We start from the raw sequence: 13,766 nt of genomic DNA on the forward strand, positions 1-13,766 counted from the left end.
ATCAGTCCCTGTCAAGGTCCCTGACTCATGTGCGAATGCAAAATCTGTTCCCTGTTAAATAGTTTGATATTTTCCTAAGAGGGATGGCTCAGGTGACCAGCCAGCAGGGCCTCCCTAGTGTATGACCGGAGCAGCTTCGTACTGGTTGGCAGCAGTGAAGGCCAGCTCTTACATAGCAGTTCACCGACTGCTATGGAGAGTATTAGCAAGTACACAGTAGCAGTCATGGCACATTGAGGCCGCAGGAGATGGCAATCCTTGGTGAGGTTAACGCAGTCGTCCAATCTTGAAGTAACAAATGCATGGAGCAGTTTCTTTGCATCACTCTGAGACAGGATGTTCCTGATTTAGAAAATATTACGAAGGTGAAAAAAGGCAATCCTAGAAGCCTGTTTTATAAGTGAGTCCTATGATAAATGCTGGTCAAAAATAACTCCAAGGTTCCTCACTGTAGTACTGGAAGCCAAGGAAATACCATCTAGAGTAACTATATAACTAGACAGTTGTCCCTTCAGGTCCAAAGAGAACGACTTCAGTTTTGTCTGAATTTAGACAGCAGACAGTTCTGAGTCATCCAGGTCTTTATGTCTTTAAGACATGCTTGTAGTCTGACCAACCTATTGGTTTCATCTGGTTTCATACATAAGTACAGCTAAGTATCATCAGCATAACAATGGAAATTTATGCCATGCTGTCTAATAATATTACCAAATGGAAGCATGTAAAAAGTAAAAAGAGTTGGTCCAAGCACAGAACCCTGAGGAACTCCATGACTTACTCTGGTGTGTGAAGAAGATTCTTCATTTACAAAAACATGCCATAACTTTGTCTTTTAATCTTAAAGATCTGGTTAAGTTAATAAATTATTTCAATTGGCTTCTATCAATCTCCACTGTACGGCCAGGTGGTGACAATGGACAAACTGGAATCTATCAGATAAATATGACTTAAACCAGCCTAATGCAGTTCCTTTAACCCCAATAACATGTTCAAGTCTCTGTAACAGAATGCTGTGATCGATTGTATCAAATACAGCACTGAGATCCAACAGGACAAGCACAGAAACAAGTCTGCTATCAGAGGCTAAGAGGAGATCATTGGTAACTTTCACCAGTGCTGTTTCTGTGCTATGATGCACTCTGAATCCTGACTGAAACTCCTCAAACAGATTACTTCTACGTAAATTATCACAAAGTTGAGCTGCAACTATTTTCTCAAGAACTTTAGACAAAAAAGGGAGATTGGATATAGGTCGATAATTAGCCAACACTTCTGAATCAAGAGTAGGTTTTTTAAGTAAGGGTTTAATTACAGCAACCTTAAATGTCTGAGGTACATATCCTGTCAACAAAGACCGATTGATCAAATCCAATATGGAAGTGTCAATTAAGGGGAAAACCTCCTTGAACAGTCTGGTTGGGATTGGGTCTAACATACAAGTTGATGGTTGCTGTTGTTAGCTCAGAGAGATCAACTGAGCAGAAGCCGTCTAAATACAAATCAAGTTTTAAAGATACTTCTAAAGCTGCTGTACTTGATGATACATTAGTGATAATAGTGGGAAGGATTCCATCAATCTTCTCTCTGATAGAAACAATTTTACTGATAAAGAATCTCATGAAATCATCACTGCTGAGAGTTAAAGGAATACATGGCTCAACAGAGCTCGGAATCTTTGTCAGCCTGGCAACAGTGCTGAAAAGAAACCTGGGATTATTCTTATTCTCTTCTATCAGTGATGAATAATAAGCAGTTCTAGCTTTGTACGCTATTAAACTATCTTTCCAGACTAATTGAGACTCTTCTAAATTAGAGGAACGCCACTGTCTCTCCAGTTTTCTTGCGATCTGCTTTAAAGCAGCTGTGAATTATACCAAGGAGCCAACCTCTTCTGACTGATTACTGATTATTTTCTGAGTGGCTAAACTAAACTAGTCTTAGGTCTTGGACTGATTAGTAACCCTGATCTGAAGATAGCTGCCACTCCTCCTCCTCTGCCTGTGGTTTGAGGAACGTGAACATTTAAATAGTCAGAGGGAGTTGATTCATTAATGCTAACATGATCCTCCTGCTGCAGCCAGGTTTCTGTAAGACAAAATATATCAATATGATGATCACAGATCAAATCATTCACTAACAGAGACTTGGAAAGGAGAGATCTAATATTCAGCAAACCACATTTAATAGTTTGATGTTTTTATTCAGTAAATCTTTTTTCAGATTTCTGGATTTGCTCCTCTTGTGTTTATTGATTTATTTAATTTGGGTGGTGTGGGACAGACACAGTCATTATGGGGTTTGGGGGGGTAGCAGCAGGTGGGAAGTGTTTTAAGAAGATTTTTAATTAATCTAGCTATTATTAAAGTGGAGACAGTTGAGAAAAAACATGTTTACTGAGGTAAGTGTGTGGGAGGGTGTGGGGTTAGGGTTGACTGTATTGTGCTGATGGGTCAATTTGAATTACTGTGTAAAATATTTCTAAATCTATAACACCAGATTGAAGATAAAGGATAGAAAGAAGTCAGAAACAGCAGTTAAGAAAACTAAAACAACATAATTCATTTATCAGCTGCTCTAGATCTTTTAATATTTTAAATTACCTTCATCGGCAAAAAGATTAGCTGAAAGCACCTAATTGGTCTATTTAGTCATATTTAAGTTTACTACAATTAGTTAAGTACCTGTCACTGAACTAACTGTAATTTAAATTGTAATTTTTTGTTTAAATGTATGTTACCACGCTGTAAAAGCACAATATCAATTTAATAATGCAAATATGCTTTGTACAACTTTGTTTACAAAGAACTGTGCATAGAAGACATTATATGGATAACTTTAATGTCCATAAGTCTAATACTGACATGAAAAGTAGGTTATGTATTCAATCTGTCGAAGTATACCATCTGATACCAGGGACGGTTTGTCCATAAAGGCGATTGGGCCACTCACTAGGGGAAAAAACAGAAATTTTCATATTTTTCCACAGTGTTACGGTGGTTGTGACAGTTCTATACAGTTTCGGCTGCTTTGTATTTCCCTGTCCAATCAGCGTAAGGCCATGCTCCATTTTGGTCAGGTTGAAAATTGCCCCAACTGCTCCCATTGACTTGAATGTAAAATCAGTTACAATACAATCTCTATGGGTTCCAGGAGGGCTCACCCCAACCTGCTTTTGTCAAACGTACCATGAAGATAGCTAGCATAGCCACCACGCGCTAGTCCTTTTCAAGGTCAGCCTGACGAGTGTACGGAGTAACTGTTTCATTGAAAGAAATCCCTTTCAGTCGGTGTAGCAATGGCAATAAATTGGCAACCAAACAATCAGGACCTCCCAGACCAAATCTAAATCTAAAACAAATTTATACTAAGGGAGGGAAATCATATAACCCTACCCCTGCACACTGTTTCACCTTGATGGCAGCAAGGCACAGCTTGGACAACTACAGGAGTCACCGACATGCACCATCTGTCGGAAAAGGTCAAGAAACATGAGTCATCTAAGACCCACATGGACAGTTGTCTCAAGTTTTCTGATTTTGGCCAGGTCAACATCACAACACAGCTTGATGAGAGCTACAGGCTAGCAGTTTGTCATCACAACGATGAGGTCAGCAAGAACCTGCACATCCTAGCTTGCCTCATCGACTGTGTCAAGTTCTGCGGCATATTCAAGCTAGCTCTGCGAGGTAAAGATGAAAGCGAGGGCTCCAACAACCCTGGTGTTTTCCGTCGACTTCGCTGGCATCGCTGGATGAGGTGTTCCTAAAAACTGCCACTGTTTTTAAGGGCACGTCTAAAACAGTGCAAAATGAGCTCCTGGAAAGCATGCTAGCGGTCATCAGGGGACATATCACGGACGAGGTCAAATCCGCTGATTTCGTCGCCATCCAAGCAGATGAGACCACCGTCGTGTCAACACAAACGCACCTGGTGCTTGTGTTGAGGTACATTGACTCATGTGAGAAGAATAAGAATTCTTCTTATTCTTTTTCTTCTCAGGTGATGGTGGTGTATTAGTGTGAATTATATTGAGTGGTGTTCCAAATGTTTTATCCATTCATTAACATACAAAATATTAGAATTGCTTTTCAAAATAATGTAATCCAGTAAACCATCATCACCCACTGCCACATAAATAACAAAGATTAAGTAGAACTAGAAAATTTCTGGAAATTTTGATATGGGCATGCCCTACTGCCCATTTCTGCCCCCTTGCTGCTTTGCTTAGGAGGTTACAATATGTTGTGGTCCAAATCATCCCGAGTCTTTAAATGTATGAACGATGTGTGTACGATAAACTATGGCCGAGCAAAAGGCTTCCGAAATCAGCATGTGTATTCATTAGCATTCAAATTACGATAGAATTAACGTTGAAAATTCTCCAAAATTGCAAAAACCGGAACACCTAGCGTAACGAGGCTTAATGACCATTTAGTACGAAGCGACCCAAGTGTTTGAACGCACGAATGATGTCTCTACGATAAAGTTGGGCCAGGCAATAAGCGTCCAAATTTCTTCGCTTCCTGACTTCTACCGTTACCATGGTAACGCTTTTGATTGAGACAAGTAAGGCCCATCGAGGCACGATGGAGACGCACGTAATGACGTATGCATTACGTGGCTTGCGAGTTTCGGTTCGGGCCGAATTAACAGATAAATGTTTTTCGTTTTCGTGTTCAGAATCCTCATAGAAATGCATTGGGATGACTCGACAAAAAAAAAAAAATTTAATCACAGCTTCATGAGATTTGAATGTGTTGTAGTCCACAGTGGGGCGAGTCGTGGAATATATCAATGATGTCTCTACGACAACCTGTTGCCTAGCAACAGGCGCCCAAAGTCAAAATGACGGTTTTGAAAAATTCAAAGTTCAAAATCTCAAAAAGCGTAATAATTCGCATAATGAGGTTGTACGGGCCCTTATTACCCATCAGCCTGAGTCTTTGAAAGTTTGAACGATGTCTCTACGATAAAGTATAGCCGAGCGATAAGTACGCAAATTTTTGACCTTTTTTCCGGTTATCGGCACCTGGCGTTGCCACTGTAACACTTTTGAACAATAAAAGTAATGCCCATCGAGGCATCGTGGACACGCACGTATTGATGTATGCCATGCGTGGCTTCACATTGCGGTTCGAGCCGCATTAACGGACGAAAAAGCGTGAGGAATAATAATAAAAAAATGAAAAGGGAAACTTTTCTAGATACTAATAAATCGCCTTATTTTTTTATGTTTTTCGGCCGTGTTTTTTTTTTTTTGAGGAATTTTTTTTTATATATCAGAGCGGGGCCATAATATACACCTGCTGCTTGGCAGCGGGCTTTTTACGACTTTAGCTTGTTAGCAAAATGCTAGCTAAAGTAGCCGAATTTTACAAATGATTTTTTTCTCATTTTTTCGGACTTTTTTTTTTCCGATTTTTTTTGAGGGAGGTTTTAGGTAAATACCCCATAAAAGAAAGAAATTAACATGTAACGAAACATGTAATGTAAAAAAAATTATGAAACATTTGCCACTATAATGGAGAGATGTCAATGGATTAATAATCAAATGATACATAATGTGAAAATTTTTTTTTACAATTGATAAGTTGAATGTCGACAAATGTAAGTAGTGACTGGATGAATATTCATACAATGTTACTGAATATTCTGTTTTACTTTTATAAGACTTTATATTTTTATATATAAGACGGCAATGAGAGATCTACGGATTGACCAGGCAGAAGGGATGTGCAAAAAGCTTGTCAGCAGTTTCTCCCACAGCTGGAGGCATAAAAGGGAACTCACACGGGCTCAGAAGGAGCTGAAGCTTCCAGAGCAAGACGGAATGCCCAACAAGGTGGGGATCAAGGCAGGCAATGATCGCAAGAGTCCTGGAACGGCAGAGGGCTATTTCACAAGTTTTATCTTCCGACCGAAAATCAAGGAACCTCATTCCAACATGGCAGGACACTGACGTCCTGAAAGCCATCAACAAAGCACTTCAACCTCTGACTGATGCGCTGTCCAGTGAGAAGTATGTCTGTAACGGGTGGTGTATGGACCCAATTGCAGTACAAAGGAGTCAGAAGACAGTGGTAAAAAGTTCAAGGCTTTACTGAAACTCTGGCAGACAGACAAACGGTTTAGAAACCGGCAAACAGGAATCAGGAGAGGAGAGGCAAAGTTCTTGGTCAGGGACAGAAGGCTGGGTCGAATTACCAGGAGGCAGACGAAGCAGGGAATCAGGGACAGGCGAGGTCGGTACCGGTAAAGCTGGCAGGAGAACGCTGGAAAGACTTGCATGGCAAAGAACAATCTGGCAAAGGATAGAGTGTGGAGCTGGTGACTATATGCTGGGCTGATTGCATATGATGACAGGCAGCTGTGTGCACAGGTGAGTGGAGTTAACTGATGAGGTGTGTGTGACTGACAGGCTGAGTAGGGCAGAAGCAGGATCAATGGAAAACCACTGATGGTTGGATAACCAAACTGTGACAATGTCAGTATTTCTTTTGTGAAGCCAGTCCTCCATCTGTTCAGCTCCTCCATCCTCAACATAAGTGATGATGTTGCAGACCTGACAAACACCATCAAAACCAAAATCCTCACTTACCTGAAGGAAAAATACAAGGATCCAGTGACACAAGAACTGCTTGACATGGACTCTGCTCTTGATTCACGCTTCAAGCTGAAATATGTTATTGAGGACAGTACTGCATCAATCCAGGACAGAATTCTATCTGAGATGGCTGCCTTTGCAAACATGGTTAGTAGTAATTGTGAATAAATAGATACAAATGTTAAAATAAATCAAAGTTACTAAGTGGATGTGCTGAGAGAACATTGATATGCTGTAATCTGATTATGGCCTTTAAATGTTTTATTAGGCTAATTTTGTAATTTTATTTATGATCTACTTTTCAAGGAAAAGGGCCCAGTGGATCCAAGTGGATGGGGCTGCAGAGGATGCACCCAGTACAGCTGGGGAGCTTCTTCCAGGTCACTGGGGCAACCACACCGAGACCCTCTCCTCACCAGGAACAACAGGCTGTTGCCTCTGAGCTCCAGTCTTACCTACAGAGTGCCGGACTGGTGGAAGGAACATCAGAGACTCTACCCATGACTTTCAAAGCTGGCTCGAAAATACTTGAGCATTCATGCAACAAGTTCCCCGTCAGAGAGGGTCTTTAGCACTGGGGGAAATGTAGTGACGTGCCTTCGCTCATCTCTGAAGCCAGAAAATGTTGATAGGGTGGTGTTTCTTGCCAAAAAAGTGTAGGCCTAATGCTCTAGACCTAGGCCTTTTCTCTATAAGTTGTAATTGTTTCATTAAGTTGCACTTTGAGATTGCGTTCTGCAATAACATTTTCAGTTAGTACTTTAAAATTTCAAATTATTGGGTTTTTGTTTTTATTTTGCATTATCTATCATTTATTCTGATTAAAAATGTAATTTTTCACAAAAAATTGTTGGCACATTGTTTGTTTATAAATGGTGCAATAAAAATACATGTTTTTTCAGACATGATGAATGATCATGATTAATAATCGTGACTACAATATTGATCAAAATAATCGTGATTATGATTTTGGTCATAATTATGCAGCCCTACTGATTAGTATTTTCTAGAAAACTTGATCTAATGATGTTCAAAATGTGATTTAAAATGTATTTCAGATTGAATGCACGAAGTGCAAAAGGTGGTACCATCTGACCTCCGTTGCCATGTTGGATGAAGGTTGGGACAAGGAAAAAGAGGAGTCACATCGATATGGATCTGTGGCCTTTGTTGTTGATTGCACATACAAGGTGGCTACGTCATGTAGGTAACTTTTAATGTGTCTGTTGTGTGTGTAATGTAAAGCAAACACTTTAAATCACAGTATTCCATTGTGTGTGATTTAATTATTTAATTACTGTGCAGCCCAATTTATATGTCACTACTATTTTCAACAAATGGCAAAGACTGCTCGTAGTATTTTAACTCCTCACTACAGTGACAACAAAGCTTACTACAATTGTTCTCAATTTTCTGTTTTGGAAAGCATCAGTAGCTGAAGTGAAGTACAGATGCATGCTTGTGGCGGTAGTAATCATATCTTTGGCTAATCACTGCTTTACAATTAATGCTAAACTACTGGAAAGGTTGTATGTTTCATGCTTGAATAACAATTTACATGCTTGATCTGAATTAAAAGCAGCAATTTGTTAGATCAGTGAAGATCAGTGAAGAACAGTGGAGATCAGTGAAGAACAGAGGAGCTCAGTGAAGAACAGAGGAGCTCAGTGAAGAACAGTGGAGATCAGTGAAGATCAATTAAGAACAGTGAAGATCAGTGAAGAACAAAGGAGCTCAGTGAAGAACAGTGGAGATCAGTGAAGAACTGTGGAGATCAGTGAAGAACAGAGGAGCTCAGTGAAGAACAGTGTAGATCAGTGGAGATCAGTGAAGAACAGAGGAGCTCAGTAAAGAACAGTGGAGATCAGTGAAGATCAATTAAGAACAGTGAAGATCAGTGAAGAACAAAGGAGCTCAATGAAGAACAGTGGAGATCAGTGAAGAACAGAGGAGCTCAGTGAAGAACTGTGGAGATCAGTGAAGAACAGTGGAGCTCATTGAAGAACAGTGAAGAAGGGTGGTGATCAGTGAAGAACAGTGAAGAAGGGTGGTGATCAGTGGAGATCAGTGAAGATCAGTGAAGAACAGTGGAGATCAGTGAAGAACAGTGGCGATCAGTGAAGAACAGTGGAGCTCAGTGAAGAACAGTGGTGAACAGTGAAGAATAGTAGAGATCAGTGAAGATCAGTGGAGCTCAGTGAAGAACAGTGGAGCTCAGTGAAGAACAGTGGAGATCAGTGAAGAACAGTGAAGATCAGTGAAGAACAGTAAAGAACAATGAAGATCAGTGAAGAACAGTAACAACAAAATAAAAAATGTGAAATGTAAACAAATGATGCACACTGTTATTATTCTGTCTAAGAATATTAGAAAGGTCTTTAAAGAAAAGCAAGAAGCTTTGAAGTCTTCATAGTAAGTTCATGAATACATCAGAAGTGTGAGCAAAACAATAGAGCTATTACAAAATAAAAGCCTTACATATGAATAAATTATATACACTGATTACTTATGCCTTTTAAAAACTCTTGAAAGGGGTTTCCTTGAAAATAATTGTGGGAACTACACACTGAGTTCATGAACACATCAGAAGTGGTTTGGTGTCAACATGTCAAAAAAACAGTAAGTTATTAAAAAAAAAAAGAATGAAATGTGCACATGAGTACATATTCTACCTAAAAATACTTTTTTTCTGGAAACTAAATGGCTGTGAAAGCTTTATGAGTTAACAAACACATCAGCAGTGGTTTGGTGTTCATTGGATGAATCTTCAATGAGTTATTAGAAATTGGAGAAAAAAAAAGAAGTTGCACTTTTGCGACGGTCCCTAAGCGCTCTGGCTGCCTTAGGACACTAAAAAGTATTTTCAGCGCGGTTATTCTGATCTTTCACCAGACTTGCTTATTTTGGTGAGTTGATAAAGCCTGTGAAATGTTAGTCTTAGTTTTCTGTACAAATTAATACCATCTTGAGGGTGCGGTTTTCGTGACGCTATTACAGTTACAACGCCGGAAAATAGGCGAATGTCGAATATAAAACCAATTTCCCCGCGGAATATTTTGACACATTCAGCAGTCAGGATGAACATGCAGCAATGGCTGCCCTAACAAGTGTAGTGAACTGAAATCAGTTATTCAGCTCTCCTTTTAATTTGCCATATGTGTTCGAAAAAATAAAGGAAGGAAAGTGCTATAAGATAACAGTTCGTCTTACAGATCGGAAAAGCAAGAAAATTATGTCTTTTTTTCGCGTGTTGTTATCATGCCTTCTATGGTATTTTAAGGTGGAGAACATACAGTCACACGTAATGAGTGAATCGTACCTGTATCGGTGTCACACGGTCCCGCCAGTATCTGTGTGATGCCCGGGAACCCCTGGAGCATACCCTTTCTGCTGGTCGCCTTCAGCTGGCACACATTACCGTACGTCTTCCCGTCGCTGCCGCAAACTCTGTGGTTTAACTTGCACTGACAGAAGCCCTTGGAGAGTCGCTTTCCCGCCGGCTGCTTGCATTCCAGTCCGTCCCCGCAAGCCAGGTCGTCAGTGCGGCCGCATGGGTCTCCCTCTCCCTGGACGCAAACCAGGCAACAGTTGCAGCGGTCCGGCACGTAGCCACCCGGGCAGCTGGGGCTCGGACAGACACTTACATCACACCGTGTTGGACACTTCATTTTCGGCTCTGTGTTGACATATTCACTGACACAAATTAAGACGGCGCTGAACAATATAACCTGCATTTTCATTGGGGGTTTGGAACTAACAGAAACTACAGTAAATCGAGATTAGGCAGCTCTCATTTTCCCGCACTCTTAAAAGACGTTAGAGATGGAAATCCACATTCACAAGTACTGCAAAGTACATTTTACATTCCTTCCCAGACGGAGCAGCTTGCCACTTTTCTTGCAACCTGTTCTAAGTGTGCGCCTTGTCGCGAGTCTGTCCAGCTGGGGACAGACTATCCAACCTGAATGTGCTGCTTTCTAGGCCCAGAAAACGTCCACTCTGGCAGGATGAGCTCTTCCAGCATTTGGCCGCTCGCTGTGTCTCGGGAAGATTGAACCGTGGGTGGAGCATCTTCGCTCCTGGAGGCGTGGGATCGGAGCTCAGTCACATTTTGGCAGCATCACCAGTGCCGTGTGTGACGCTGTAAAACTTCCAAGATTCACCTTCATCGTCTGGCTTCTAACAATTTATTTTTGCACAGTTTTGTTCTTATCACAATGATCAAACATGCTTTAGGAAGGCGGTGTCCAGACCACTTAAAAAAATGTAGAGATTCTTAACAGATACATGTTCCTATGGAAGCAATTACGTCTAAATGTTGCATTATGATTAAGATCAAGGTAGCATTAATGTAGAAATAATATAGGACTTTACGGATAGGAATGTGCTGCCTGGCGTCATCACCTGTAGCCAAATGTCCATCTGCCTATAGCAGTGTTCTTGTAGGACTTGTTGGTTCAATGATTCATGGCCAGAGCAAAGGGAGGGAATGGACTCAAATGCACAACTTACAGAAGGTTGAAAAGAGGCAGATGAAGAAAATGGCAGCTTTAATTTAGATGGACATAAGGCACTGTCAAAGAAGGAAAAGCAAAGTACTAAACTGAAAACTATCAAGAAACAAAACTCAAGAAAAACATGGGATGGCTAGAAGCTGTGGTGATAATCTGGCATTATTTTTTTTCTCCTGGTGGCGCTTGATGGGCTCCGTATTACAAAGAACATAGGACAACCTGGTGAGAATATATAGAAGGATATGATTTAAAAGAAGGAGGAGGTAGAGCAACTAGTAACTGAATACCAGGTGTGATTCACCGGAGGGTTGATTTTATGATGTCCATCCTTCACCTTTTTTGACCTCTTACGTGCTCATTCCTCAGATTTAGACCTGTGGCCTGCCTACAAACTACTCCTTTGTGTGTCTAGAACCAGTCAAAAAGCAAAAGGTGTTTATCTTGTACTTGCTTATTTTAAAATCGCTATCTAAAGACTTGACAAGATTTTTTTTCATTATTAGCTGTTACTGTTCAGGTATAAAATTCATAAAAGTAGAAGGACCTTGGGACAGTAGAACACCTACAGAGCCTAAATTCTTCAATCCATCCACAAACATAGCGTATGGTAAAAGAATCAGGTTCACTGAAGACCTTACATCACATCTCATTTGGTGCACAAAGAGCACCACTGACTGCCAGATTCTAAATCTACTTTCCATGAAGAATCAAGCTGTTGGTCATCATTCAACTGTGACTGCATTTATTAAGTTGATGCCAATTGCTTTTTTTTTCTATTTGACAACACATTTGTCATACTTGTGTTCTTTACTAAAGTAGAGATTTATCATTGTTATTATTATTAAAGGCGCTGTATAGGTGGCAATCGGTATTTTTTAAGCTCAGAGATAGTACTTGTATATTCTCATGAAGTGTAGAAAGTAGTTTTGAATTTGTTTTGTTCAAGAAATTCCAGAAATTTACCAGTGAATAATGATATATTCTTTTGTAGAAAAAGAATGTGAACACAAATCAAACCACTACTGAGCACATGCAGGGCAGTATGCCCTGTGCACATGCATGGACTTTTCAGATCATGTATGCAGAACACTGTGTGTTTTACAGGCCTTTTTTGGCAGGCAGAACTGGCATATCTGCACCTCACAAGCCCCAGCTGGAGCTGAACAGCTGCAGAGGCTGCTGTGTGGGTGAGATGCTGCCTTCTTTTAATGTGTGGATTTTGTGCGTCTCCCAGCAGATTCAGGAACACCCTCATCTTGTTCTGCTTACCAAGCACCCAGGTAGGCTTGATTTCATTCCATATCACAAAAGAGATTGAATGAGGACACATCGATGATGTTGTAGAAGATGACCAGGGACCAGTGGGCAGTCATCCTCCCGCAGCTGTATGTTCCAATCGCCTTGTCCAAACTTTTCACGCTTCTTTTGTTGCACTTGTCATCCAGGATCATGGCTGGCTTCCTGTCTTCACAACGAGTAAAGTCAGCCGTTGTGTAGAATGTACTCAGGAGGACCCCATTCCTATTCTTCTTTGGGATAATGCCGTTAAGACATGTTCATCATGTGTCAAAAAATGTTTCAGCTTGAGTTGTGCATGGATACTGTGATGGAAAATGTATTGGTCTTCCTTTAAGAATATGCTGGGTATTGTTTTTCTCTCTTACAAACAGTGGGTGTTTTTCTATAAGTTAAGTTTCCTGGTTGCATTGGTTGCTTGCGCAGCTGAAATGGCTAAATCAGCAATAATCTTATCTGTCTCAAGCAGATTCCCCACCTTTGTGTAACACTCCACCCTTGTATGTATAAGTACGATATAAATTCATACTTCTTCAGAGTTTTCAGCCAAAGGCTATGACTCCCCTTCATGAAGCATAATAAACTTAGAAACTTGATGCAGATTCACTGTGCTTTGTGAACAGAAATTTTCACCACTATACGTGGAAAGGTGATGCTACATCTGCAGGAGAAAGTTTTTGTTCTAAGATCAATCAGCAACACATATAAACTTAACTGTGTGTGTGTGTGTGTATTTGCAGTGTAACTAAGGGTGCCTTCACACAAGAATAGTCTGAGGGACTCTGTTTGATTGGGTGGGGAATGCCAGAAAATTTCACACCTTCATTTGGATTGGTTTACTTTTCAATTCAATTCAATTCAATTTTATTTATATAGCGCCAGATTACAACAATTGTCATCTCAAGGCACTTAAGTAATATAGTCCAATTCAAGCCAATTGGAATTCAATTCATTGTAATCATAATCCAATTAATTCATATAGAGCCAATTCAAAAAATAATATCCTAGCTAAGGAAACCAACAGATTGCACCGAAACTTGTCTTCAGTCCAATCTCCCGTCCTGAGCGTGCCTGTGGCGACTGTGGAAAGGAACGACTCCCTTTTAACAGGAAGAAACCTCTGGCAGAACCAGACTCAGGAAGGGTGGCCATCCGCCTCGACCAGCTGGGGTTTGAGAAGACAGAAAAGAGGCAAAAGAGGGGGGAAAAACACCATAACACCATTCCAAGGATACCTGTTGGAACAGGGAAACACAAGTTAATAACCACATGTACATAAAAGCATTTGAGAAATTAAACAGGGGGAAAAGAGAGCAAAGTGAGGAAAGGTGTGACAGACGAGGTCCCCCAGC

General features: G+C 40.5%; 1 protein-coding gene and 1 long non-coding RNA gene across 2 annotated transcripts in view; one reads left to right on the forward strand and one right to left on the reverse strand.

The window, feature by feature from the left end:
* Positions 1 to 8,055, forward strand: part of LOC140282388 (uncharacterized) — a 33,265-nt gene extending 25,210 nt beyond the window's left edge. The window contains exon 3 of the long non-coding RNA XR_011909846.1: positions 8,046 to 8,055. This is a non-coding gene — a long non-coding RNA (uncharacterized lncRNA). The remainder of the gene's footprint in view (positions 1 to 8,045) is intronic.
* The window catches only part of LOC140282386 (serine protease HTRA3-like), a 74,676-nt gene extending 64,086 nt beyond the window's left edge, over positions 1 to 10,590 (reverse strand). Inside the window, exon 1 of the mRNA XM_072376966.1 lies at positions 9,924 to 10,590. Within this exon, the coding sequence (XP_072233067.1) occupies positions 9,924 to 10,344 (421 nt within the window). The 5' untranslated portion in view covers positions 10,345 to 10,590. The remainder of the gene's footprint in view (positions 1 to 9,923) is intronic.
* Between the last annotated feature and the right edge of the window lie 3,176 nt (positions 10,591 to 13,766).

This window comes from Leuresthes tenuis, unplaced genomic scaffold, assembly GCF_036924035.1.
Source record: "Leuresthes tenuis unplaced genomic scaffold, fLeuTen1.0.hap1 SCAF_22, whole genome shotgun sequence".
Lineage (NCBI taxonomy): Eukaryota > Metazoa > Chordata > Actinopteri > Atheriniformes > Atherinopsidae > Leuresthes > Leuresthes tenuis.